Source organism: Belonocnema kinseyi, chromosome 1, assembly GCF_010883055.1.
Source record: "Belonocnema kinseyi isolate 2016_QV_RU_SX_M_011 chromosome 1, B_treatae_v1, whole genome shotgun sequence".
In the NCBI taxonomy this organism is placed as follows: Eukaryota; Metazoa; Arthropoda; class Insecta; order Hymenoptera; family Cynipidae; genus Belonocnema; species Belonocnema kinseyi.
This window is the reverse complement of record NC_046657.1, coordinates 16,534,221-16,558,607: the sequence shown is the minus strand read 5'-3', so window position 1 is coordinate 16,558,607 and position 24,387 is coordinate 16,534,221. Positions and strand designations below refer to the sequence as shown.

The 24,387-nt window shown below is 30.4% G+C and overlaps 1 protein-coding gene across 13 annotated transcripts in view; it reads right to left on the bottom strand.

Moving 5' to 3' along the window:
- The window catches only part of LOC117171515 (CUGBP Elav-like family member 2), a 979,205-nt gene that overhangs the window by 276,918 nt on the left and 677,900 nt on the right, over positions 1-24,387 (bottom strand). Inside the window, exons 1-2 of one of the 13 annotated variants that reach the window (XM_033358979.1) lie at positions 9,412-9,553; positions 8,819-8,975 (exon numbers count right to left, since the gene is read on the bottom strand). The exons of 10 other annotated variants lie outside the window; for them this stretch is intronic. In XM_033358979.1, the coding sequence (XP_033214870.1) occupies positions 8,819-8,931 (113 nt within the window). In that variant the 5' untranslated portion in view covers positions 8,932-8,975; positions 9,412-9,553. Of the gene's footprint in view, positions 1-8,818; positions 8,976-9,411; positions 9,554-24,387 lie in introns of those variants that run through there. 2 more of the 13 variants (XM_033358982.1, XM_033358991.1) reach the window with 2 other exon arrangements.

Here is a 24,387-nt window from a genome sequence, read left to right as displayed (position 1 = left end):
TGGCTATCTAACGCTCACTTTTCGGGGTGCGTTACAGGCTCATAAAATGGCGGTTTCGAATAAATTCTTTAAAATTCATGAAAATTTGATAAAATTTCATGAAATATGATATTTCCTGATATCCTGAAAAAGGTATGAAAATAGCTTTAAAGCTTTCAAAATTTTTTGGACATTTTTTAAATACCCCAATGTCTTTAAATATTTACAATATTTTAAATATGTTCAAATCCCTTGAAATCTTTTGAAATCCATTAAGATTTTTTAAAGCTTCTGAAAATTTTTTAGAATTTTTTAAAATTCTATCAAATCTTTCAAATACATTGGAATTTCTACAAATGATTAAAATCTATTTAATATCCCAAAATAACTTTACATATTTCAAATCCTTTGAAACCTTTGAACCCCCTTGACATTTTCTGGAGCTCTTGAAAATTCCTTGGAATTTTTTTAAATACCATTTTGAAATCTTTTGGAATCTCTTCAAATGATTGAAATATATTAAAAATCCCTTGAAATCTTTAAAAAAATTTAAAATATTTCAAATCCACTGAAATCTTTTGAAGACTCTTGTAATTCTTTAACTCTTGAAAGTTCCTTGGAATTTTCGTAAATACCCACAATTTTTAAAAATCCTTTGATATCCCTTAAAATTATGGAAACTTATTCTCAATTTGTCGAAATCCTTCAAATATTGTAAAATGTTTCTGAAGAATTGAATAAAATTTATAAATTTGAAAAAGTGACTAGGTGAATTTATTTTTTTTTTTATTGTCAGATACCGAGAGTGCTCCTTTTACATAAATTCACCAACTTTTGCCATTTTTTTTCAAAATCCCTGACCAATAAAATTTCCAGATTTTAGGATTGAGAAAAAAGAAATTTTAAATTGTTGAGGTAGTAGAGAATAAAAAATTAGATATCGATAGTGGGGGGAAGAGCACGCAAAGGGTGGACGACGAGCCTGGTTCATCGTTGTAGGGGGTTGCCGGAAGAAGTAGAGGAAGAAAAAGAGGAACCGGAAGCAAGGTCCACGTGACCCGATGTGCTCATTGGCTGGAATGCAGATAGGCCCCTTCCCATCAACCTATTTTCTCATTCCTTCTTTCTCTCTTTCGCCGCCACCTCCCCCACCCCATTCCGAATTGCCCACGACTGCTGCAACCCACTATACACAATACGCAATGTTTCACGTTCCGAACTCACCAGATAAGGCTATGATCGAAATACAAGGCGAAAAAAATAAAATACTGTTGAAAAACAAAACTTATTGCGATATCAATGCAGTGTTCTTATTTTAAAAATTAGTTATAATGATTTTATGAAATTTTTAGAATATTATTTATAAAATATTAATGATTGATTACTAAACAGTGTTAGAAAAAATATTTTTTAATTTAAAGTATTATTACTTGAAATTTCATAAAGCAAGGTAGATTATAATTTAAAAAATTCAAAGATAAACATTTGCAAATTAAATTTTAGATGCAAGTTTGAAAGTCACTAAAAAAATTGAAATATTAAAAATGGTAAAAACTGGCTTTCAAATTCTTAAATAAATTCAAAAAATTTCAAACAGTGCCATTTCATAAAATTCGGTGGGCTTATCCAATTGAAAAATAATTTCAAATTAAGTCCATGCGATAAGTGGTTCATGTGACCAGATTTCTAGGTTACCAAAACTTTCTTTATTTCCTAACTTATTTTCACAAGAAGCACCACATCAAGTTGAAAATTTGGGATACTAAATAAGAAGCACCAAAAAAGGTGGGCCTGGTCCTAAATTCAGGGTCTTATTCAGGAACTGAAGTATCTTAGTATCTTATTCAGGAACGTCTGCCCCCCCCCCCGGATGTTACTTTTGCCTTTGGTGTTAACAGGGAAAATTATACTTCGACACCCCCCCCCCCCAGGTATCACGGATTTTGTGAGTGACCCCAACTAGAAAATTCAAAATCGTTTGAATCCTGTTTATTACCGCCAATTTTGACTATAGCACCACGTGTTTGGTCTTCATTTTTTACAGCTTTGAAAAAAATATTTTTAATAAACTTTTAATATTTTCTAAGCGACTTAATATTTTATATTGAAATAAAGAGAAAAATTTAATCTTTTGCTACAGTGAATCCTTCGTAATAACTTTATTCGCATCAAGAAACTTAAAAGGTTCCACGCGACAAGAATTCAAAGGCTGATCCAGTCAGTTGTCCTTTTTTTGCCTTCCCATTCCGGCGAGAATTTACTATACAGGACCTTTGTTTCGCTTCGGGGAAGCCGAACAAAAGAAGCAAAGAGATTTCAAAAATAAAAATTTTAATTGAATTCTATTTTTGAAATTACAATTTTAATTTCCTGGTAGATAAGGAACAAATAATTACTATAAGGAATAGACTTAACAGCCAAAAATGCTCTTAAAATAGGTGAATTAGGGTGATTTTTCAGGAAAATAGGGAAATAATATTCACAAACATTGTTTTAAATAAAATCATTGCAAGTACCATATTGAATTCGATATGAAAAGCATAAAATAAATGCAAGCACGCACGAACGAAGATGGTTTTAAAACAAAGAAGATTAATTTCCAACTGAAAAGGACAAATTTGCAACAAAATATTTAAATTCTTTACTAAAAAATATAAATTTTCAACCAAAAGTAGAAGAGTTAAATTTATGACGAAAAAGGTTACTCAATATAGTTTTTAAACCAAACAGTTCATTTTTCGCAAAAGAGATGAACTTCAATCTGAAATATTGAATCTTCCACGAAAAATATAAAAGCTGATATTTCAACTAAGTAAAATTTTAATTTTAAATCGAAAATAGTTGGATTAAACCAAAAAAGTACAAGTCTGAAACACAATTGTTGAATCTTCGAACAAAACTTTCAAACAAAATAATTGGCTTTTTAAAAAAATAATACAATTTTCAACAAAATAGTTTAATTTTCAACCAAAGAGATGAATATTCAAACAAAACAGTTATTTTAAAAAAATATCGTTCAACATTCAATCAAAAAGTATTCTAATTTTTAATTAAAAATCAGTTGAAGGTCAAATCATTGACAACTGAAATTTAGAGATTGTGAATTCTCTTTTGCTAAAGCTCTTTCGGATTTAACGAAAACATTCTCATCACGTGGCTCGTGAAAAAAAGGTTAAAAAAATAAGAAATATTAAATTTTTAGCTCTTCCTTGGTAAACCACTTTTGTCTTTTTTTTGTAGTTTTTTTGTAGTCCAAAAAAATGTTATTTTTATTTTTAATGTTGTTTTTTTACAAATAAAACAAAAACTACACTTCCTATTAAAAACTGATTCATAACAAATTTGTAGATCTTTTATGGGTGCGTAATTTTTGTCTTCACATCTTTTTTCTTATCTTGTGTAGTTTTACCGAAAAATTGAATTTTTGATTTTCCACTATTTTTTTGTGATCAAAAGATTTAAATAGTTAATTTTTGAGGAGAAATCAATAGGTTGTAATGATACTCTTGTATAGCTTACAAATAGCAACTATTTTCTTAGATAAATTGTTATACTTTCTCCCTAGTACTACGAATAGCCTTACAGACCATTTTTAAATCTTAAGGAAAAAAAGTTCTTAAAATTGTTCGAAATGCCCTAACTTTTTTAACATTAATCAAAAATAGCTGGCTCACGAATTCGCCCTTTCTTGTTATGATTTAAAAACTGTGCTAAAACTCTGTCTAATCTGATCAGTCTTTCGAAATTCATCGTATCTGCAAACCACTACTACAAACTGACAGACAGACATACAGGCACCTTCGTAAAAATAGATTTTTTCTAACTCAGACAGGCCTCAAAGCGTGGAGATTTAATGAAAACCGTCTAAGTCAAATTTTTCAGTAATTTAAATTAATGAATTCGAAATTCAAAACATTTTTATTTTAAACCAAATATGCGAATTTCGCAAAGTTTTAGAATAGTTAAATTATAAAAAACTAATCAATTATTTGCGAATAAACTATTGCATTTACAATTAAATAGTTAATCTTTGAAACAAAAGTAACAAATTTTAAAAGAAATAGTTGAATTTTGTACTAAATGGTCGAATTTTCAAAGAAAAATAAGTAAACTTTAGCCAAAAGCAGTTGCACATTTAACCAATTAGCTAAATTTCTAAACCAATTTTTTTTTATATAAAATACTTGAATTTCAAGCAAGAAAGTTAATTTAGAACCAAAAAGACAAATTTTCTATTAACAAAGGAGAATGTATAACAAAAAAGTTGACTTTCTGGCAAAAAAATTTCTTCTGAACAAAATAGTTGAATTTTCTACAAAATAATGAAATTTGTAATAAAATAGTTAAATTTACAGTCAAAGAGATAAATCTTTCACTATAAAAGATGAATTGTATCGAAAAATGCAATATTGGATATCTGAACAAAGAAAAAAGATTTTATTTCTTAATTAAAAATCATCAACAAAATATTTAAACCTTCAACCATAACAGTGAATTCTCGAAAGGTTTAGAATAGATAAACTATGTAAAATACATAAATTATTTAAACTAAACCATTACCTTACCACTAAAGATTTACTTAAACTTAAAAAAAGAGACGAATTTTTAACAAACTGCTGAATTTTAACCTAATAGTTAAATTTTTAAAGACACATGACTTAATTTGAACAAAAAATTGCAATTTCAAACAAATCATTGAGTATTTAGACCAACCAATTTTTTGTTTTAGAAGAAATTTAAATTTTCAAAAACGAAGTTAATTTGAACGCAAGAAAGATGAATTTTCGACACAAAAAATTACTTTTCTACTAAAAGATGGATTTTTGACTCAAAATGGCAAATATACTATTCAAAAAGATGGATGTGCAACAAAACAATGAAATTTTTGTCTAAAAATATGACTTTAACAAAATAGTAGAATTGACTTCAACCACAAAAAATATGAATCTTTAAATAATAGTTTATTAGTTTAGAATTGAACTTTCAAACAAAAGAAAAGAATTTTTAACAAAATAGTTGAATTTTGGTCCAGAAAAGATGACGAGTAATTAAAGTTTTTAACAAGTAACGGAATTTCTTTATAAAAAATATGACTCAACAAAATAGTTGCATTTTCAAGAAAATAATACAATTTTAACAGAACGAGATGAATTCCAAACCAAAAACAGGGCAAGGGGTAGGTAGGTAGCAAAATTTTTCTTTTTCCCCCGTTCTCAAGAAACTTCCCCCCTTTTCTTGTTTTTTTTTTGCTTAAATTCGAACTGAATAATTAGAAACATATATTTTTGGCTTGAAATTTGACTTTTTTTCTGGCTGAAAAGTTTACTATTATATTTTTCGTTCATAATTCACCTTGTTTGATTAAAAATTGTACTATTTGGTTCACAATTTTGATATTTTCTTGGAAAATATAAATGCGATCCTTTTTGGATAAAAATACAACAGTTTAGTTGAAAATGCTAAAGAAAAAGATTAATCTTAAACAAAATATTTGAATCTTCAAACAAAACTTTTTAAAAAATAGTTTAATTTTCAAAAAAATAATTTACTTTTCAATTATAATTCAATTTTTAGTTTAATGATGTGGTTTAACATTCAACCAAAAAGACGATTTTTTTCAACAAAAAAAGTGATAGTTGATATAGCTAATAGTTGATATAATAGTTGAAAATATTCAATAATTTTGTCTCTTCTTTAATTGAAGCTTCAAACAAAAATTTTTAAACAAGTAATTGAATTATCAACAAATTAATTAAAATTTCAACAAAACAGTTAAATTTTCAAACAAAGTAGTTGAATTTTCAACAAAATAAATAATTTTTCAACAAAATAGTTAAATTTTCAACCAAATAGACGAATTGAGGTCTCACAGTGCTGATGTCATAGTTGAAAATATAAAATACTTTTGTCTATTCTTTAGTTGAATCTTGAAACAAAACTCTTTAAAAAAGTAATTGAATTATCAACGAATTAATTAAAATTTCAACAAAATAGTTAAATTTTCAATCAAATAGACAAATCGAGGTCTCACAGTCCTTATGTCATAGTTGAAAATATAAAATACTTTTGGCCATTTTTTAGTTGAATCTTCAAACAAAACTTTTAAACAAAGTAGTTGAATTTTCAACAAAATAAATAATTTTTCAACAAAATGGTTAAAATTTCAACCAAATGTAAAAAGAAAAATCTAAATACTCGATAATTGAAAGTGGTATGAAAAACCCCATAAAAAAAGGTTATGTATAAAAAATAGATACCAACAAAAAAACTTACCGTAACGGTAAAAATGAATGATTATGAAATAAATAATTCTTAAAGCCGAGAGTCTGGGTAAACAATCCATTATTCGATTAAATTACAATAAAATATATAAGACATTATTTGTGACTAAAAACATGAATGCATTTTAGCCTTGCCACAAGACGTTGGCAAGTGTTAGGGGCCCACATTCTTCATGTGACCAATGACGGGCGTGCTTTCCCACCTCCACCAGACGTTGGAAAAGGGGTAGGGGTGCAACCTTATATTATTTCTTTGAACAGTCACAGGGGTGCCTACCCGCCCCCACGTGGCGTTGATAAAGGGGTAGGGGTGCAACTTTAGATTTTTCTGTGACCAATCACAGTACTTAGAGAAAACCTTTTTCTCTAGTGGTACCGGTCCCACGACTCTCCGGAGATGAACAACTCCCTTGCTAGGCTAGTGTTCACCGCATGGGACACCGAGACTCTTCCAGAGTGCGAGGCGGGAATCGAACCCGCAAGCCAAAGGAGTGGGTCCAAAGCCTACGCTTTAGCCCCCACGACCATCGTCCCACTTCACCTTTTTCCGGTACATATAGTGTACATAAACTTCGCAAATAAAAAAAAGGAATTTTTTTTAAGCTTTAACACTGAAAATTATAATTGCAGGTGTTTTCATGTCCAGGTTTGTAATCAGCGCATCAACAAACATCAGTATACGATTTAAAAAAAAAAGCAAAAGGAAAAAAGCCGAACAGCTAGCCACTATGTTTAGATTAAATTCAAAGTAATTCAAATGAATTTGACAACAATATTTTTAAAATCAGAAAAATTCCTTTGATTTCCGTCAAATTGGAATCACTTTAGAGAAATTTAACATTAACGAGAAGAATTCGATGAAATTCATAAAAATTGAAATGAATAGAAGACATTTTTAAATATAAAAAAAAACGATGAAATTCTGTAAATTAAAAATGAACTTAGAAGAATTCAAGGGAATTCTGAAGAATTTGACAAAATTACCTATGAATTCGAGGTGAGCTTGAAGGAATTTACGATCAAAATCCATTGAATTCAATAAAATTGAGTGAATTTAGAAAAATTTAAGTCAATTAAAAAAATTAAAGAGAATTCTAAGGAATTTAAAAGAATTCAGGGCGAATTAAAAAATTAAAATATTTGAGGCCCTACTCATTTCTAACCAAATAAGTGAATAATGACTACAAAACAATTCAAGTTAAATTGAAAATAATTCAAATGAATTCAAAAGAATTAAAAAAATCAAAAAATACCATCGACTTCCGTAAAGTTAGAATAAATATAGAAGAATTTAGGTTTAATGAGAAGAATTTGATGAAATTCAAAAAAATTCTAGGTGAATTAAAAATAATTATGATGAATTAAAAATTTTTAAATATGAAAAAATTTTATTGAAATTAGTAAATTTAAAATAAGCTAATACGAATTCAAGGGAATTTAGATAAATTCGACAAAATACCCAAGAATTCAAGGTGAGGTTGAAGGGATTAAGGATTAATTAAATAAAGACTTTTATTTTTTAAACGCACTGTTTATGGTTACGGAGTTTTCCGTAACCTTAACCCCTTTTCCAGCTCGTTCAGGGTTTACGGAAAATTAAGTGTAGCCAAATTGTCAACAATAACATGACTTTAAAACCAAGAAGATTAATTTTCTACCAAAGAATATGAATTTCTAACAAAATAGTTGGGTTTTCAACCTAAATGGCGAAAAACAAATTTTTAACTAAAAAACAACTGAATATTGGTTCTAAAGAGAAGACTTTTTAACCAAATAGTCTAATTTTGTACAAAATAATGAAATTTTCAACCAAATAGATGAATCTTGAAAAAAAAAATAATTTTTTAAGAAAGTGGTTCAAAATTCAACCGAAAAAGATTTTAATTTTTAATTAAAAACGAATCTTCAACTAAATATAGTTGAATACTTACAAAAACTGATTAATTTTCAATCAAAAAGATTAAATTTATAAAGTTTCAAATATTATTTAAATTCTCGAAATTAAATACATAAATTATTTTATATTAAGTGAGATCGCATTAAAGAGGCAAAAACGAGAAGATCTTTTTTTCAAATAGGGAGTGAAAAATCCGGAAAAATAAAATTCGCGAATAAGAAAATTCTGAATTAGAAAATTCCCAAATTAAAAAATTCGCGACAGTTTATAATATTACCAAATTTAAAAATACACGATGAAATTGTTTTGTTAATTATAGTAATTTTTAATTCCAATAAATATTTTAGAAACTTTAAACATATGTTTTTTTATCAAAAATATTTGATTATTCTACTTTTTATCCAATAAATAATATTTACAAGCAAAAAATTTTATTTGTTCAAATTCGGAAATTTTATAATTCGGGAATTATCTAGTTCGGATATTTTATGATTCGGCAATTTTATTTTTTTGTTAAAATTGAGTTATCAAGATTTTATATAATTATATCTAGTGAAAAGTTTAATAATGTTTAATAAAATATTGCATAATTTCATTATTTCCTTCCATAATATCAATAAATTTAAAATCATTTAATTAATTTCGCAATATTTTATCTTACCAGTTTCCTTGTGTAAGAATGTCGAAAGATATGTCGTTATTGTTGATATCAAACTCCGTAGCGTACCCGTACTCACTTTTCAAGGACAGAATGAATTTTTCCGGAAAAACCATCGTGCGCTTTTAAACGTTTTTCACTAAAAACTGCAAAAATCATACTAACACGTTCGATTTATTTAATTATCAAATAATTTCCCAAAATAATTTAATTAAGAACTCGATTCGCAAATTCAATTAAATCTATTAAGGGCGCTGAAACCATGCCCTGATCTGATAATTAAATTGCCTCATTTTAATCCACAGGTACTAGAATTAAGTCTCTATTCGGAATAAAAAACTTACTTCAATACTTTTGTTGTAAAGCGATCTTTTTCGCCAAATTATTCACTTCTTATTTACGGAGCAAAATGAGGTAATAAAATTTAGAGGTCAGAGCCTGACTTCAACGCTCTTAAAGAACGAAATGATAGTTTACAAAAAATTATTTTAAATTTGATTCAAAAATTAATTGGAAGTTTTTGCAAGATTTTCTGATAAGTAAACAGAAAAGTTTGAATTGAATTTAAAGTTGTAAATTCACTGGTGTTTGCTTACCGACTAAAAAACTCGCGATAAAGTTCGTTGCGTAAAAATTAGGTGGTACAAAAAGTAACGCGAAGGAGATAAAAATGAAAAATCTCGGATTGAGAAGAGAGCAACGACCCACAATGCTGAGTGGTTTGAACGAAACTGACGAATTGGGAGTGAAAAGAGAGGGAGAGGTTGACGGCTCGAGTTTACCTCAATATTGGGATGTAAACAAAATTGTGACTTTAGGTCAAAACCCTAAACACATTTGACCGAGCGAACACGGATTCAAGGAACGATGAGTTCAGAGTTCGGAGAAAATTAAAATCCTTTCTCATCAAGTTTTATTGCTTGACAAACTTAGAGAGAAACTTTTATATAGTTTGTATTTATCTTTCAGAAATAATATATTCGACGTAAATTCTAAGTTCAAATTTTTAATTAAAAATACAAGATTTACGTTACAAATTTTGGACTTTTTTGAAACCCACGTCCTCTCTCGTTGACTACCGTAATTTTGACTTACCCCCCCCCCCCACCCTACACACACACACACCGAAAAGTAAAGTAACCCAAGATTATCTCTCAACGTAGCTGAATTTTCAAACAATTAAGATTTTCTATTTTTCGTTAAAAATATTAACTTTGAGCAAAAAAAAAACAATGGAATTTTAACAAAATTGTTGATTTTTCCACACAAAAAATAAGTTCTTAACTGAAGTGATGAAACTTTAACATGAAATAAAATTTTAATAAACTTGTTCAATTTTCAAACTAAAATATAAAAATGATTTTTGAACTAAAAATATTTTATTTTGAAATAAGAAAGCCTAGAATTCAACCCAAAAAATGCCAATGTTCAAAAATATGCCCGTTGCACAGATACATTCTCATTGCGCGCTGCACGCGTGTGCACGTTGTGATTTAAGCTTCTGAGGAATTAAAGCCATAAATAGGGTTGCTTTGCGATTTTTGATAAAATAATTTTTTCATACATCATTTTAACCCGAACCGTAAATGCCTTATAATTTTGTTTCTGTTATGTCGTTCAATAGAAAAAAATGATTAAAAATTGAAGGCGGTAAAACAGTTATTCAAGTTGGTGTCACGTGGGCATCACGTGACTGGTACGTGACTCAGAGGTTCTCAAACTGATCTATCAATGTGACGACGTGGCTTTAATGAAAACTAACGAATCTCATGATAAAGAGGTTAGGTCACGGTCTGCTGTCAATACTGACTATCTTGATATTTCAGCCTCATTTGTTAAGGTTTATGTGACAATAAAAAGTTCTCCTGTTGTAATATTTGGATTAAGAGTCAGTAGTGCGTTGAAGAAAAACAGTAATTACAATTATTAACATATAAAATCGTACATATTTACGAATTGTTCAGACTAAACATGTCTACAGTTCAGTACTTTTTCAATGATTTCTTTATAAATCAGTTTTTGTTTTAAATGTTTTTATAATGTTTATAATGTTTTTAAACAATATCTTGCGACTTTTATTTTCGATGTACACATAACCACAACAACATCGGCACTGTAAAAGATATTTGAGAATCACTGACATATAAGCTGTGATTGGTGAAAAATCCGACCCCGTCGACGTCAAAAGGGCCCTCTCAGTTCAAAAAAATAATTTATAAGCCAAGAAGATCCATTTTCTACCAAAAAGATTAATTTTCAACCCAGAGTGGAAAAATGCAATTTTTGGTTAATAAGATTAATTATGGACAACATTTTTTTTAAGCAACATAGTTTTTTTCTTCAAAAAATAGATGAGACTTCAACTGAAATACTGAATTTTCAAAAAAAAAATTAATAAAGTAAACTTTAATCAAGTATAGTTGAATTAAAAAAATCCCCCCGCATTGCGGGGTACTCTCATAGCGCGCTGCGCGCGCGGCTCACAAGTTTGAGCGCGCCTAAAGGTGGGTTTCCGTATACGCGACTGAAGTCGCGCGGTTAGTGATTCTTACGGGTTTCCTACGGGGCGTCTGGAGACAAGCGACCAGGTCAATTTTCATTACCTTCTCTGTAATCAGTCCAGTTTGAACGTGTGCAGCAGTAGGTTGTACAGTAGCACATGACAACATGGATCAATTAATAATTAATCTTCTCGAGGAAGAAGAAGAAGAGGAAGTACTTCTTATGCTTTTATTGAATGAGACAAGTCGAAGGGAAATTCGAGAACTTTTTTTAATGAGGAAATCGGAGGGATTTCAGAAAATTTTAATTAAGCGGCATCTTTATAGTGATGACACAGTGTTCTAAAAAATTTTCCGCGTTAATATCACCCAGTTTAATGACATTGGTTTAAGATATTCAAATAATAACAAAATATGTATCAAATTCCTGTAAAAAATATTAATGATTTTTCTTTGAAATAAATAATTTGAAGAAATATTTAACAAAATTTCAAAACAAATTTTGATGTATAAATAACAACTGAACAATTCATCATTTTTATCTTCTAGTTTAAAAAGTGCCAATTAAAAAAAAATTTAATCCATCAAGTTTTAATGCTTTTCACTGAAATTGCTTAAAATTATATAATTTAACACAAAATTTCATTAGTTGATTCATTCTTCAAATTAGAGCATTGAAAATTATAGCGTGGAATTTTTTTTGAACCTTCGATCTGTACAATTTATGAAAGTTAGAATCGTTTTATTTTGTAGTTTACCGATATTTATTTTAAAATTGTAAAATTAAAAATTGTTCTTTGTTTTTTGTCAATTAATTCTAAAAGTATATTTGAAAGTATTCAAATATTTAATCAGAATTAAATAATTAGCAGAAAAATAGCCTTGCCCAGAGAAAGTATTTAAAAAGTGTAAAATAAAAACACACTTTTGAATATTCAAGTCGCGGCGGCTGGGCGGCTAGACTGCTTCTCGAGCAGTCTAGTCGCCGGTTGGTTCTCGCGCTTCGCGTTCGATAATATGTTTATCTCGCGTTCCGCGCTCGGTCTTTGTATATTCCTTACACTTGTGCACATATTTTTTTTTAAAGTAAAGGTCAAAACGTCGACAACAGTAATTTGTTGATAGTGACTACTTTTTTGTTAAAGCTTCTTTGGCTTTAACGAATACATTCTCATCACTTATTTTAGCATGTATATCATTCTTCAAAAAAAATTTTTATTAAACATTTTATTGAAACTTCGACCGATTTTTAAAAAACTGAATTTGCTCATTGAAATTTTATTTTTACGATTTAAACGTAGCACATAGGTCGAAACATCAGCCTTAACTTTTTTCAACTTCTAAATTAAATCCCTACCTCAGTGACCAACAAAACATCGATTAACGAGGGTTTGGGGGTGGGAAAAACATGTCATCTTTGGTTCAAAATAACGTGCAACCCACAAATATTGAGCGATTTGAACAAAAAAATGTGAAAAAAGCTGTTAATATTTCTAAGAGAGTTGTCGAGCCTGATTTTTCAATTTTTTATAAATAAACAAATAAGACGAAAAAATTGCCATTTTATCTATTTGACGTTCACACTGCTTGTCAATAACAGGAAAAGTGTTAAAATCGCATAAGTTTCATAAACTAATATTAACTAAAGATGTTCCAATATTATACATTAAAAAACCCAATTTGTTATAAAAAAATAATTTGTTGAAAAATTTTTTTCTATGATTTTCCATAATCATACGTTTTTTCTAGTTATATTGCAAAACATTTGAATAAAAATTATATAATATTTAAAAAAATTTCTCAAGATAATAATTTTTTATATTATAAACAAATTTTATGAACAAATAAAGTAATCAGGCATTTTTCGAAAGAAAAATTCATTTTTTTCGAAGTACATTTTTTTAAATTCGGAACTTTATGATGCCACAAAATGCATAATCTGTTAATAATCTTATGATCTTTTAAACGAATGTAATAAACAAATGCATTATTCGGGCATTTGTCGGGAGAAAAATTCTGTTTTTTAAATGCCAGTCTTTTCATATGGGAACTTGATGGGAATTTCAGCAAGATTCATAATAAGTTGATAAATTTTATTATTTCTTTAAACAAATTAGATGAACAAAATAATACATTGATCAGGCATTTGTCGACAGAAAATGAATGTTGCCGAATTCATTATCAAGATCCCAACCACAAGTCTGATATCGAAACAAAAAAGAATTTTTCCGTCGACAGATGCCCCAATAATGTATTTGTTTTTTAAATTTGTTTAAAAAAACTCATGAAATTGATAAAAAAATTATGAATTTTGCTGAAATTGTCTGATGAAGTTCCCAACTGAAAAGACTGTCATTGAAAAAATCAAATTTGTCTCTCGGCAAACGCCCGAATAATGCATTTCTTTATTAAATTTGTTTAAAAAATTATAAGATCAATCAACAAATCATGAATTTTGCTAAAATTATTATAAATTTCTAAATTGATAAAATTTACCCAGAAGAAAACGAATATTTCTATCGAAAAATGTTTGATTACTGCCTTTGTACATTAAATTTGTTTATAATATGAACAATTATAATCAGAAGAGAAATTTTTTCATATAATATTGTTTCGATTTCAATCTCTTGCAACATAACTTGAAAAAACGTGTATTTATGGAAAACCGTTCAAAAAAAATATTCAACAAATAATTTGTTGATAACAAATTTTTTTGTATACTGTATAATATTTCAATACATTTGACTAATGCAATTTTATGCAACTTGAGCGACTTCAACCATTTTCCTGTTAATGACGAGCACCGGGAACATCAAATAGAAAAAAGACCATTTTTTCGTCATATTTGTTTATTTATAAAAAAAATTTAAAACCTAATTCAAAAACCAGGCTGGACAGTCTCTTAGAAATCTTCTTAGCTTTTTCTGCAATTTTTTAGTCGAAATCGGTGATTCGTGCGTTATTTGGCTTAAAATGTTGATTTTCGTGTGTTTTTGGAAATTTTGTAAATGCTATAACTCTGGTAAATTTTGGTTTTATAAAAAAAGTCACTAGGATAAATTGATCGTCTGATTAAATACTATGAACATCCGTACAGAAAGTTTTTGAATTTTGAAAAAAAGTCGTCTCAAAAATTTTCAAAATACGCTCACTTTTTGAATTTTCACCCAAAATGGCTGGCTAACGAACTTGAACATACTGAAACATTCGTAAAAACCTGTTTTTCGGATTCAGGGGGTCTCAAAACGGGAACATTTGACAAAACGGGGATTAATTTCCTACTAAAAAATACCAATTTTCTACCAAGTATAGAGTTAGATTTTCCACCAAAAAAATACATTTTTCAACAAAATAGTTAAATTTTCAACCAAAAATGTGATTTATAATCTAAGATGATTCATTTTCTACCAAAAAGATTAATTTTCAACCCAGAGTGAAAAAAATAAATTTTTGATTAAGAAGATTAATTATGAAATAGTATATTATGCACCTAGGGGTGACGAGTACGATATTTTTTATAACAAATAGATGATTTCAGACATTTCTCGAATTACAGGCATGTTTTCAGCCCATATTAGAGTTTAAAAAAAAGAAGCATGATTTACAGTAATTTTAAAGGTAACATACGGTAACTTACCATAAATTTCCCAAAATTCAATTTTAAACATTTTATAAATTTTCAGAAATTTATGAAATTCTTGATAATTTATGGTAATATTACCGGAAATTTATAACTTAAGATCGAATGCTTAAAATCATATCTAGTTGTGTTTGTATATTGGCGGAAATTTATGGAAATTTTCGATAATTTATGGTCATTTTACTGGTAAATATGGTAACCTACCATAAATTATCTAAAATTAAATTTTAAGTATTTTTAGAAATTTACAGAAATTTATGACATTTTGGGTAATTTATAGTAACATTATAGGTGATTTATGTCGAACCGAGATAAATGACCGAGCATTCAATTTTAAACCTTTTTTTAAATTTCCGGATATTTATGACATTTTTGGTAACATTACAGGTAATTAATGGGTAACATTACAGGTAATTAATGGGTAAATTACCCAACATTCAATTTGGAAATGTTTATAAATTTCCAGAAATGTATGGACATTTTCGGTCTTTTATGGTAATGTGACCAGTTATATATGGTAACTTTCCATGAATTACCGCAACATTCTATTATCAGAAACCAAAATTTCCTTAGAGTTTTTACGGCGAGTGGGTTGAGTATCGTAAATTGAAAGCTCATTGATGTATAACTTTCATTAATCACCTCAGACGTCACTTTTCACTCCCTAGAGAGTAAGAAGTACTTTTAACTCCCTCGGGAGTAAAAAGTAGAGATTTTTCCCCGCTTCATAGGCTTCGAAAAGGGCTAAAATCATGCATGTGTCATAAAAAAAAAATTGCCAAATAAATAGACATTTTTTTAACAAATATACAAAACAATTGTAGATACAGCAGATCCAAAACTATTTTTCCTTTCTTCGACCGTTTTAATCTTCAATCAGTATTTCAGTTAAATTCAGCAATATATTCGGTCTTACGGTCAATGATAAAGTCAAAATAAAAGCATCCGAAATAACATGTGAAAACCATATTTATTTCTTTAAAAAAAATCCTGAACGTTTCGACCAACACTGCGGATCTTTATTAAGATTCGATATACAAATTAAATATTCAACTTTTTAAAAAGCTTCTAAATTTAAAAATTAAATTTATATTTTAAAACTTCTTACTATGAAAAATATTACTAAAATTTGGTTTCCAGTTCTAAAGGACTTTAGTTTAAAGATGTTTAAGTTTAAAATGATTCAAAATTCATAGCTACCAAATTGAAAAATTAAATTCCAGTTTGTAAAGTTAAATTTGAATTTCAAATAAAGAAAAATCATTTTTACAGAAGCAATTTGCCAATCATAATAAAGAAAATCCTTTTAGCTGACAAAAAATCGCGCTGCACTTTTCAAATTGAACCAGGCACCTTGGCTCTTAAGTCAACGGTATTACGTAGCGAGTACGGCTTCATTGTTACCGTTTAATTACTTTGACAGAAGAGTAAGAGCGACCGCGAAGAACGTGGGTGCGTTCGAAGGTATGAGGAGATTTTAATATGCAACGCGTTAACGGATGGCGAGAATGAATTTAATACTTTGTTCCCTCTGAAGTGGCGCAGGCCCACCAGCTTTTCTGTCAACGAAATGTAATACTAAGCTCAGGAAACAGCTAGCATTTTTTTCACCATAATTGTACAAAAATGTATTTTATTCTAAACGTTTCTATTCAATTAAAACTTACAATAAGTGGAATAAAATTCATTAATTCAAGTTAAGAAAGTAATGTTAACCAGTGAAAAATTAAGTAAAAAAAATGAAGACAGATTAGAAGCGAATGAGCGCTCCTTTTAATTTGTGTTGTCGTTTCGGCGGTCGGAACCCTACTGATTATGTTCGGTTCGTTCCGGTAACCTCCGTTACTTTCCGGCGACCCCGGCAGACCTGTATGCTTCGCAAATAAAGCCCCCTATTATAAAGATATTTTATTTTAAACAAGAAGTCTTCAATTTATGAATATTTCTATTTGAAAAGCTTAGATCGAAATTAAATCAACGGATTTAACATGAATTATTGATTAGAGATTAAACTTTGACTTTCTGCTAAAATTTGAACAAAATGATAATGAGGCTTTCACTGTAACAGTGAAGTCCCTTTATAATGTGCCGAGTACAGTCAGGACTTATCTATGAATTATCGCTTCTCGCTCTGAGCCCCTCGCTCTAAACTCGTCGCTAAAATTCCAGATTAACTTATTCAATCGGTGCATGGCTTATCATAAATAAATTGCCACCATGCAGTAGCTGAGAGTCTCTTTAATCAAAAAGTAAATTTGTCCTAAGTAGATCATTACAAAATTTGTTTGACGTCCTCACAGATTTTTATATCTATCAATTAAATGTGAGTTTGTGTACAAATATTTTCTCAACATACTGAGTCAATTCCATTATTTAATCAGAGTTAATAAATGACGAGAGAGCTGACCCAATAATTAAGCAGAGTGCAGTAGCTAGTATTTAACAAATTGTGCAAAATAAAATCTGATTTCGAAGCTTGCACTGCTAGCCTCTGAAACCAAACTATTATTCGTTGCACGATCCGGTAATAACGAAAATGGCACGGAAAAACTCATCTGCAATAAATACGGATAAATAATAATCGGGTTCTCCTCGATTTGATTAATTGGTTGGAATGCACTAGAAAATATTGTCATTGCGAAATGGGGTTTTCTAAGTTGTAAATTCAACAGGAAATTATTCGGTTTTATTATCATTAAATAATTTTACATATAGTTATATATAATTTTAGGTTAATTTAGATTTAAGAAAATCTTGTCTCGACTTTGGGATTGGCCTAAGGGTCTTAGGATCATCAGAGGTGGAATAATACAATTTTAGAGCCTAACTTCATTGGCGGTCAATATTAATCTGCTAGATAAGGTTGGGTCTGCGTCTGCAACAGGTTTCTTGGATGAAGAGGAACAAAGCTGACCGCAAATATCTTAATAAAAATTCGATTAAAATGCATGATCAAAATGTTACTATCTCTGAAATTTATATTTATATTCAACCTCTTGTCTTTTTTCAATAAAATCCCGGTTTTGTAAAGAGGACGCAAAACCTTATTTGCTAGAGGTTTAACGACAGATCCTTCTCACAAAGGAGCAAACGGTAATTTATATTCAATTCAGGAAACCCCGGATGTAGGTGGCTGAAGAACCATTCAGATGAAAATCTCCGACCGACTGATTTTTAAATCTTCTTGATTGAAAAACTCTTTTCTAAGTAAAACACGATTTAAAAAGCCAATTGTATTTAATATAAACTGGATTTGAAGACGTAGGTAAACAAAATGAATAAGAAAAAATAATTAAATTGTAAAATAAACGATTTACAAACAAATGAGCGCTAGAACCTAATTTGTGTTGACTCTAAGACGGTCGGCCGCTGACTGATCAAGTTCGTTTTTTCCCGCCATTCTTCATGCGTTCCCGGATTCAAAGTCAGGGCCCACACTTTAATAACCCGGTCTCCTTTGATTAAATTTAACAACTTTGATCTGAAAGTAATTTGATACGAAAATCTAGCAAGTCCAGATGGAAATTTTATTTTTATCAGATACAGATAACAATCCGAAACTGAATAAGTTGCTAGAGAGGCAGACTGAACTCCTAGAATTTCCTGCTTTCGTGTTGATTGTGATTGGCATGCAATTAAACTTTCAATCCTTCTCTCTTAATTCACCTCCTTAGTATCTGAGTATCTTTCCTTTCCTTTCCAAAGAAAGTGCGACGGATAAAGAAAGTGGGTGGGGTGGGGTAACTATTCAAATGCTTTCATTTGTTCGTCGACTTCTCTTCAAAACTTGACTCCCATCCCTTTCAGCCTTTTCCAACACTTCTGAGCTTACGTAACAAGAAACTCGACAGTTTACTCTCAAGTATAAAACAACGACGTTTGTTATAATCTCCAGCATCGTAAAAGCGAGTGCAATAAAATAATTTCTCCTCGACGAAAGACAAATTTCGTGCTTGATAAAACGAGGGAACTTTGCATTTCCTTCTTTGCAAGGGCATCTTATTTTCTTCCTTGGATCAGTTGACTTGCTGCTTTCTAGTTTCTTCACTTTATTTACAAGAGTCCTTCTTTTGAGACATAAAATTATAAATTTAAATGACTTCTTCAGCTTATTTCGTTTCCTAGATTTTGCGCCTCAGAAAGAAGTTATAATTTTTATATAAAGTTTATTTTCACTTACACTACTGCTACTACTTTTTTCTAAAGTTTAATTAAATCTATTGCATTTTTAGCGTTTCATAGCCCCGGGCGGACCAAAACTATGAGGCTTATAGTTTCGGTCGGGCGTTGTCTGTCCGTCGTACTTTTTTCCAAGTAGGGGAAGCGCGGGGAACTTATTATAGGGGATAGGAGGAAGAGGGAATATAGGAGAAGTGAGGGGAAATTAGGGATGATAAATTGAGAGGCAATGTTACCTGAAGAAGTGGGAGAAGGAGAGTGTTAGTTAAGAAAGTGAGGAGAGGAGGAAGTATTTGAGGATAGGTATAGAGGGGGAGGGGGGTGAAGTGTGACTTAGATGTCTACTTTTACTAATTTCGACAAATCCTTTATTAAAAATTATTCAATTTTATAGACTTTCAATACATTCTTTCAGAATTGACTTTAACGTAAGATTTGTTTGAGGAATCATTATTCTAAAGACAAAAATTCACATTCTAGTATTGTAACGAAATTATTCAGAAGACTAAAAGTGATAAGGGTTCAAAAGGAATAAAAACTAGAGCTCGTGCTTCTAAATGGATACGATGAAGCGTAAAAAATGAAGGAAGAGGAGATAAAAGAAAAAAAGGGGAAAACTGGGCGCATCAAGAGCGATGCACTGACGCATTTTAAATTTCGTTTCAGACCCTCGTTGCGAAACGAGGGTGATTCCTATTATTCAAATTCTCTTTAAAAAAAGTACCGGACTCAATGGCAAATTACGTTATCATTATCTCGAGAATTCACTCACCGGAATGTATAGTCGAAGAGAAATATTCAGGAGAAATAGAACGAAAGAGAAAAAAATGTGAGGGCTTGAAAATTTCCCTCCATTTTCTGCCGCGTTGCTGGGTAATAAACAGATAATATTATGCATATTTCGTAATTAATAAACTCGAATTAATGAGCACGATATTCATTATTTATTAAGGAAAAAATGAGAAAAACAAGTTCAGGTGCTTGTAGATACGCCCCAGGAAAAATAAAAACCTTCTCTTGCATTTTATTTTTAACTTATTCCATTTTTCAGATAGGGAAATTGAAATAAATTCAGAAATTGTTTCAAGTCAGTGAATCTGAATAAGATTCTGAACTCGTAACTTTCGAAGGAGGGATTTAGAGTTATTGAAAGTTTTCTTATCTTATTGGGCTGGGAATTTTGGTCCGGAAAACACTTCCTGCTTGTTGGAAGTGATTTAGTTTTTGATGGAGTTTCTGTGAAAGGAGACTTTTTTATTCCGAAATAAAAAGAAATCGATAATCTATAATCTGCATTACATAATCGATAACTTGTATCAGGGTGTCTACCCGGCGGATGATTTTATATTCCCGGTTCTTTCCCGGTTTTCTCGAAGTTAATTGTTATTTTTGTCTGGTTAATTGTAAAGAGTTTGAATGATTTGAATCATTTCAAACGATCTTTAATGAATTAAAGAGAATCTTAAATATTTTAAAAGATTAAAAAAATTTTCTGATTTGGAACAGGGAATTTAGTAAAAGAATTATGGTTCTGAATTTAAATCGGTTTTCTTGAAGTCCCTTCTTCTCAAACAGAATAAACATTATTTTCCGAAATTCCCGTAACATGCCAAAACTTTTATGTGTGAAGTCAAATAATAATTGTTGACAGAAAATTATTACAAAAAAAAATTAAGAACACTTGAAAAACTCTCGGACATGAAAAAATTCCCTGATATTTCCGGGAGTTTCCAAGTATATAAAAATTCCAGGTCCCGGAAGCTGGAATTACAACATTGTCATATTGATGTGGGCACTATGCCATAATTTAGTGCTTATTTAGTGCTCATTTATGCTGCAGAAAAAAAATTTTGTGCAAGGTAATTTCGGCCAGAAACATGTAGTAATGCTAGCTTCAGCTGAAGCCACAACTCCGGTATGAAAAATTCGGAAACTATTAGGGTTATCAAGATCTGCTTTGCGCAGGAATTTAGTGCTGATTAAGTGCTAATATATTCTGCAAAAACTAAATTTTTTGCCCGGTAATTTTGATCAAAAACATGTAGTAATGCTAGCTTCAGGTGACTCTGGTATGCGAAACTCGGAAACTATTAGTGGTATCAGGATCAGCTCTGCGCAGGAATTTAGTGTTAATTAAATGCTCTGGATTTGTGCTATGCAAAAAATCCGGGCACTTTTTTTTACCACAAAACGTGTGGTAATGCTGGCTTCAGGTGACTCGTGTTGTGAAACTCGGAAATTCCTGCGTAAAGCAGATCTTGATATCACTAATAGTTTCCGAGTTTCACAACACCAGTCACCTGAAGCCAGCATTACTACATGTTTTTTGTAAAAAAAAGTGCCCGGATTTTTTGAATAGTACAAATCCAGAGCACTTAATTAGAACTAAATTACTGCGCAAAGCAGATCTTGATACCACTAATAATTTCCTAGTTTCGCATACCAGATTCACCTGAATCCAGCATTACTACACGTTTTTAGTAAAAAAAAAGTGCTCGGATTTTTTGCAAGGCATAAATCCAGAGCACTTAATTAGCACTAAATTCCTGCGCAAAGGAGAATTTGATACCACTAATAGTTTCCGAGTTTCGCATACCGGAGTTGTGGCTTCAGCTGAAGCTAGCATTACTACATGTTTTTGGCCAAAATTACCGGGCACAAAATTTTTTTTTGCAGCATAAATTAGCACTAAATAAGCACTAAATTATGGCATAATGCCTACATCAATATGACAATGTTGTAATTCCAGCTTCCGGGACCTAAACATTCCTTGACAATTTAATTATCGTATTCAATTGGAAAAAATTTAGTCCGAACTGAAAAAAGGTTGATATAAGAGGTTTGTCCAATACCATATTTTACATACCAATACGATCATAAAGTTCTATTTTCAAATAGAAAAAATCCACTGTATGAGTCATACGTACCTGAAACACAAAATAAATGTACACCTTAGTATTCAGTATAAAAATTAGTATTTAATATAAAAATACATTTAATATACGTTTTTTTTTAAATATCCAAGAAAGAAATATAAAATTGATTAAGTAAAATATTAGGATTAAATTGACTATATGCTATAATATTATTTATTCGTCGTTCAGGATTTCTGCTAAAATTATGAAGAAAAATCCCTGAAAATACTACATTTTTTCCAGCTATCTCTACAGTTTTCCACGTATATTTTTAATTTCAAATTTTAATTTTAATAATTATTTATTATTAATTATCACATTTTTTAAAGTAGTTGTGACCCTACACTCCCTCAAAGTATCACTTAATACTTAAATAAGCCCTTTAATTATGCATAAGTGAATAGTTAAATTAGAATTAACTAAATTTATTTTAAAATCGGGAAATTAAAAAGAATAAACATACAAATACGGAAGTTAATTTTAAATAATGTTTTTTTATAATCAAAGTATGCTTTTAAATATACTTGTATTACTAGTATCGAATAATTGAAAAAGATGAAGAGCAATAGAACAAAAATTAATCTATTTTTAAATTTGATTTTAGAGTCTATGAATTTGATAAAGAATTGAATTTCTTTCAAAATCTATCTATACCTCCCCTCACTTTACTCTTAGCTACTCCTCCTTTCTCCAACTTCTTCCTCCTCTACTAACCCTCCGCTCACTTTCCGACAACCCATTTCCCTTCACTTACACCACTCCTCACTTCCCCTAGTCGACTCTTCTCACTTCCGCCACTACCATCCCCTCATTCCCCCTCTACTTATTTCCCCACCCTTCATTTTACATCAATTTATCTCCCCTCATTCATCATCACTTCCCCTATACTAATCACTTCCCCTATACTAATGTCTCACATTTCCTCTACCGCCCCACACTTACTTCCTTTACTCTCCCTCCCCTAATATACCATACTTCCCAACGCCTCACTCCCCTCCTCTCATTTTCTTTCACTTCTTCTACTTCCTTAACTCTCACTTCCCCTCCTTATATTTGTTAATATTTCGACTGCATCCCCTTTTTTCATTTCCCCTAGCAATGAGGAGAGGTCTCATTGCTCTACACATTCACCCCCTCATTTCCCCATTACTTTCCGGGATTTTTCCTGGGGCCACAAAACACTAAAAATGAATTTCGGGCGGTGAGAAAATAAGGTTGTCGGAATGGCCGACATTCTTCTTAGGATGTAGGAACGTAAATGGCAGCCGGAAGTGGCAGACAGAAATGCTGTAATCAAGAAAGAAGTCGTTGGGAAAATACCAATTTTCCTCGGCGAAGAAGTAACGGAGCCACTTAGTCGGGGGTGGCTTTAATGTTTACGCCGTGGAACTTCGGGAAGAGCTCAAGTTTTAAATGCTTCCTTCGTTAATGCTCCGCTACTAACTGTCCGTAATTTCTTTTTCTTCTTCACTTTTCTGTTCGTTTTCTACCCCCCCCCCCCTTACTAACAATCCACTTATGAATGTCGGTATTAATTAGAATGCAGACAAGATATTAGGGGCCGATAAAATATCTGTTTTACTGGGGGAGGGGGGTATGCCATAGTGGGGCGTGGGTTACGTGGGAAATATAAATGATTATAACCAGTTTTAGAAACATTAAAAAAAATTTAAATTATTGTTTTTATTTGACAAGTGAAGCCTCTATATAAAGACTTCAAATTCTTTTCATTATTACCTTTTCACCCTTTTTCCAAGAACTCCGGTTTTTCTTGTGTTTTTTTTCAAGAAACTTCCCGTTTCTCCTCGCTTTCTATTTTTGTTTGCTTAAAGTCGAAATAATTAATAGAACCCAACTAAAAAATCCAACTAATTTTTGTGGAAAGAGAATTCATTTAAGGCCATGTGACGAGTGGTCACGTGACCAGATTCCTATCTTAACGCCACTTTTTTTATTTCCTAACTTATTTCCACACGGAGTGCCACATCGAGCTGAAAATTTGGGATAATAAATAAGAAACACTAAGAAAGGTGAATCTGTTCATAAATTTGAATAATTATGAAAAAAGAACAAAAAAATATTTACAGCAATAAACTTTTTTCATAATTGTGGGTCCAGATGCAATAAGGGCACATAAAATTTTTTCCTGCGAAAACGAAGTCCCCTGGAGGCTTTAGAAAAAATTTTCGAATTTTAATTTTCAAAAGATATATATGGGTGTAAAATTTGATTGCACATCTTTTTTTCTTAAGACAAGAAGTTGTAACTTTTTTAGTTTAAAAATTAAAGCCAAAAAACTTACTTTTTTGAAAAAGTCGATTTTAATCCGTTTTTCAC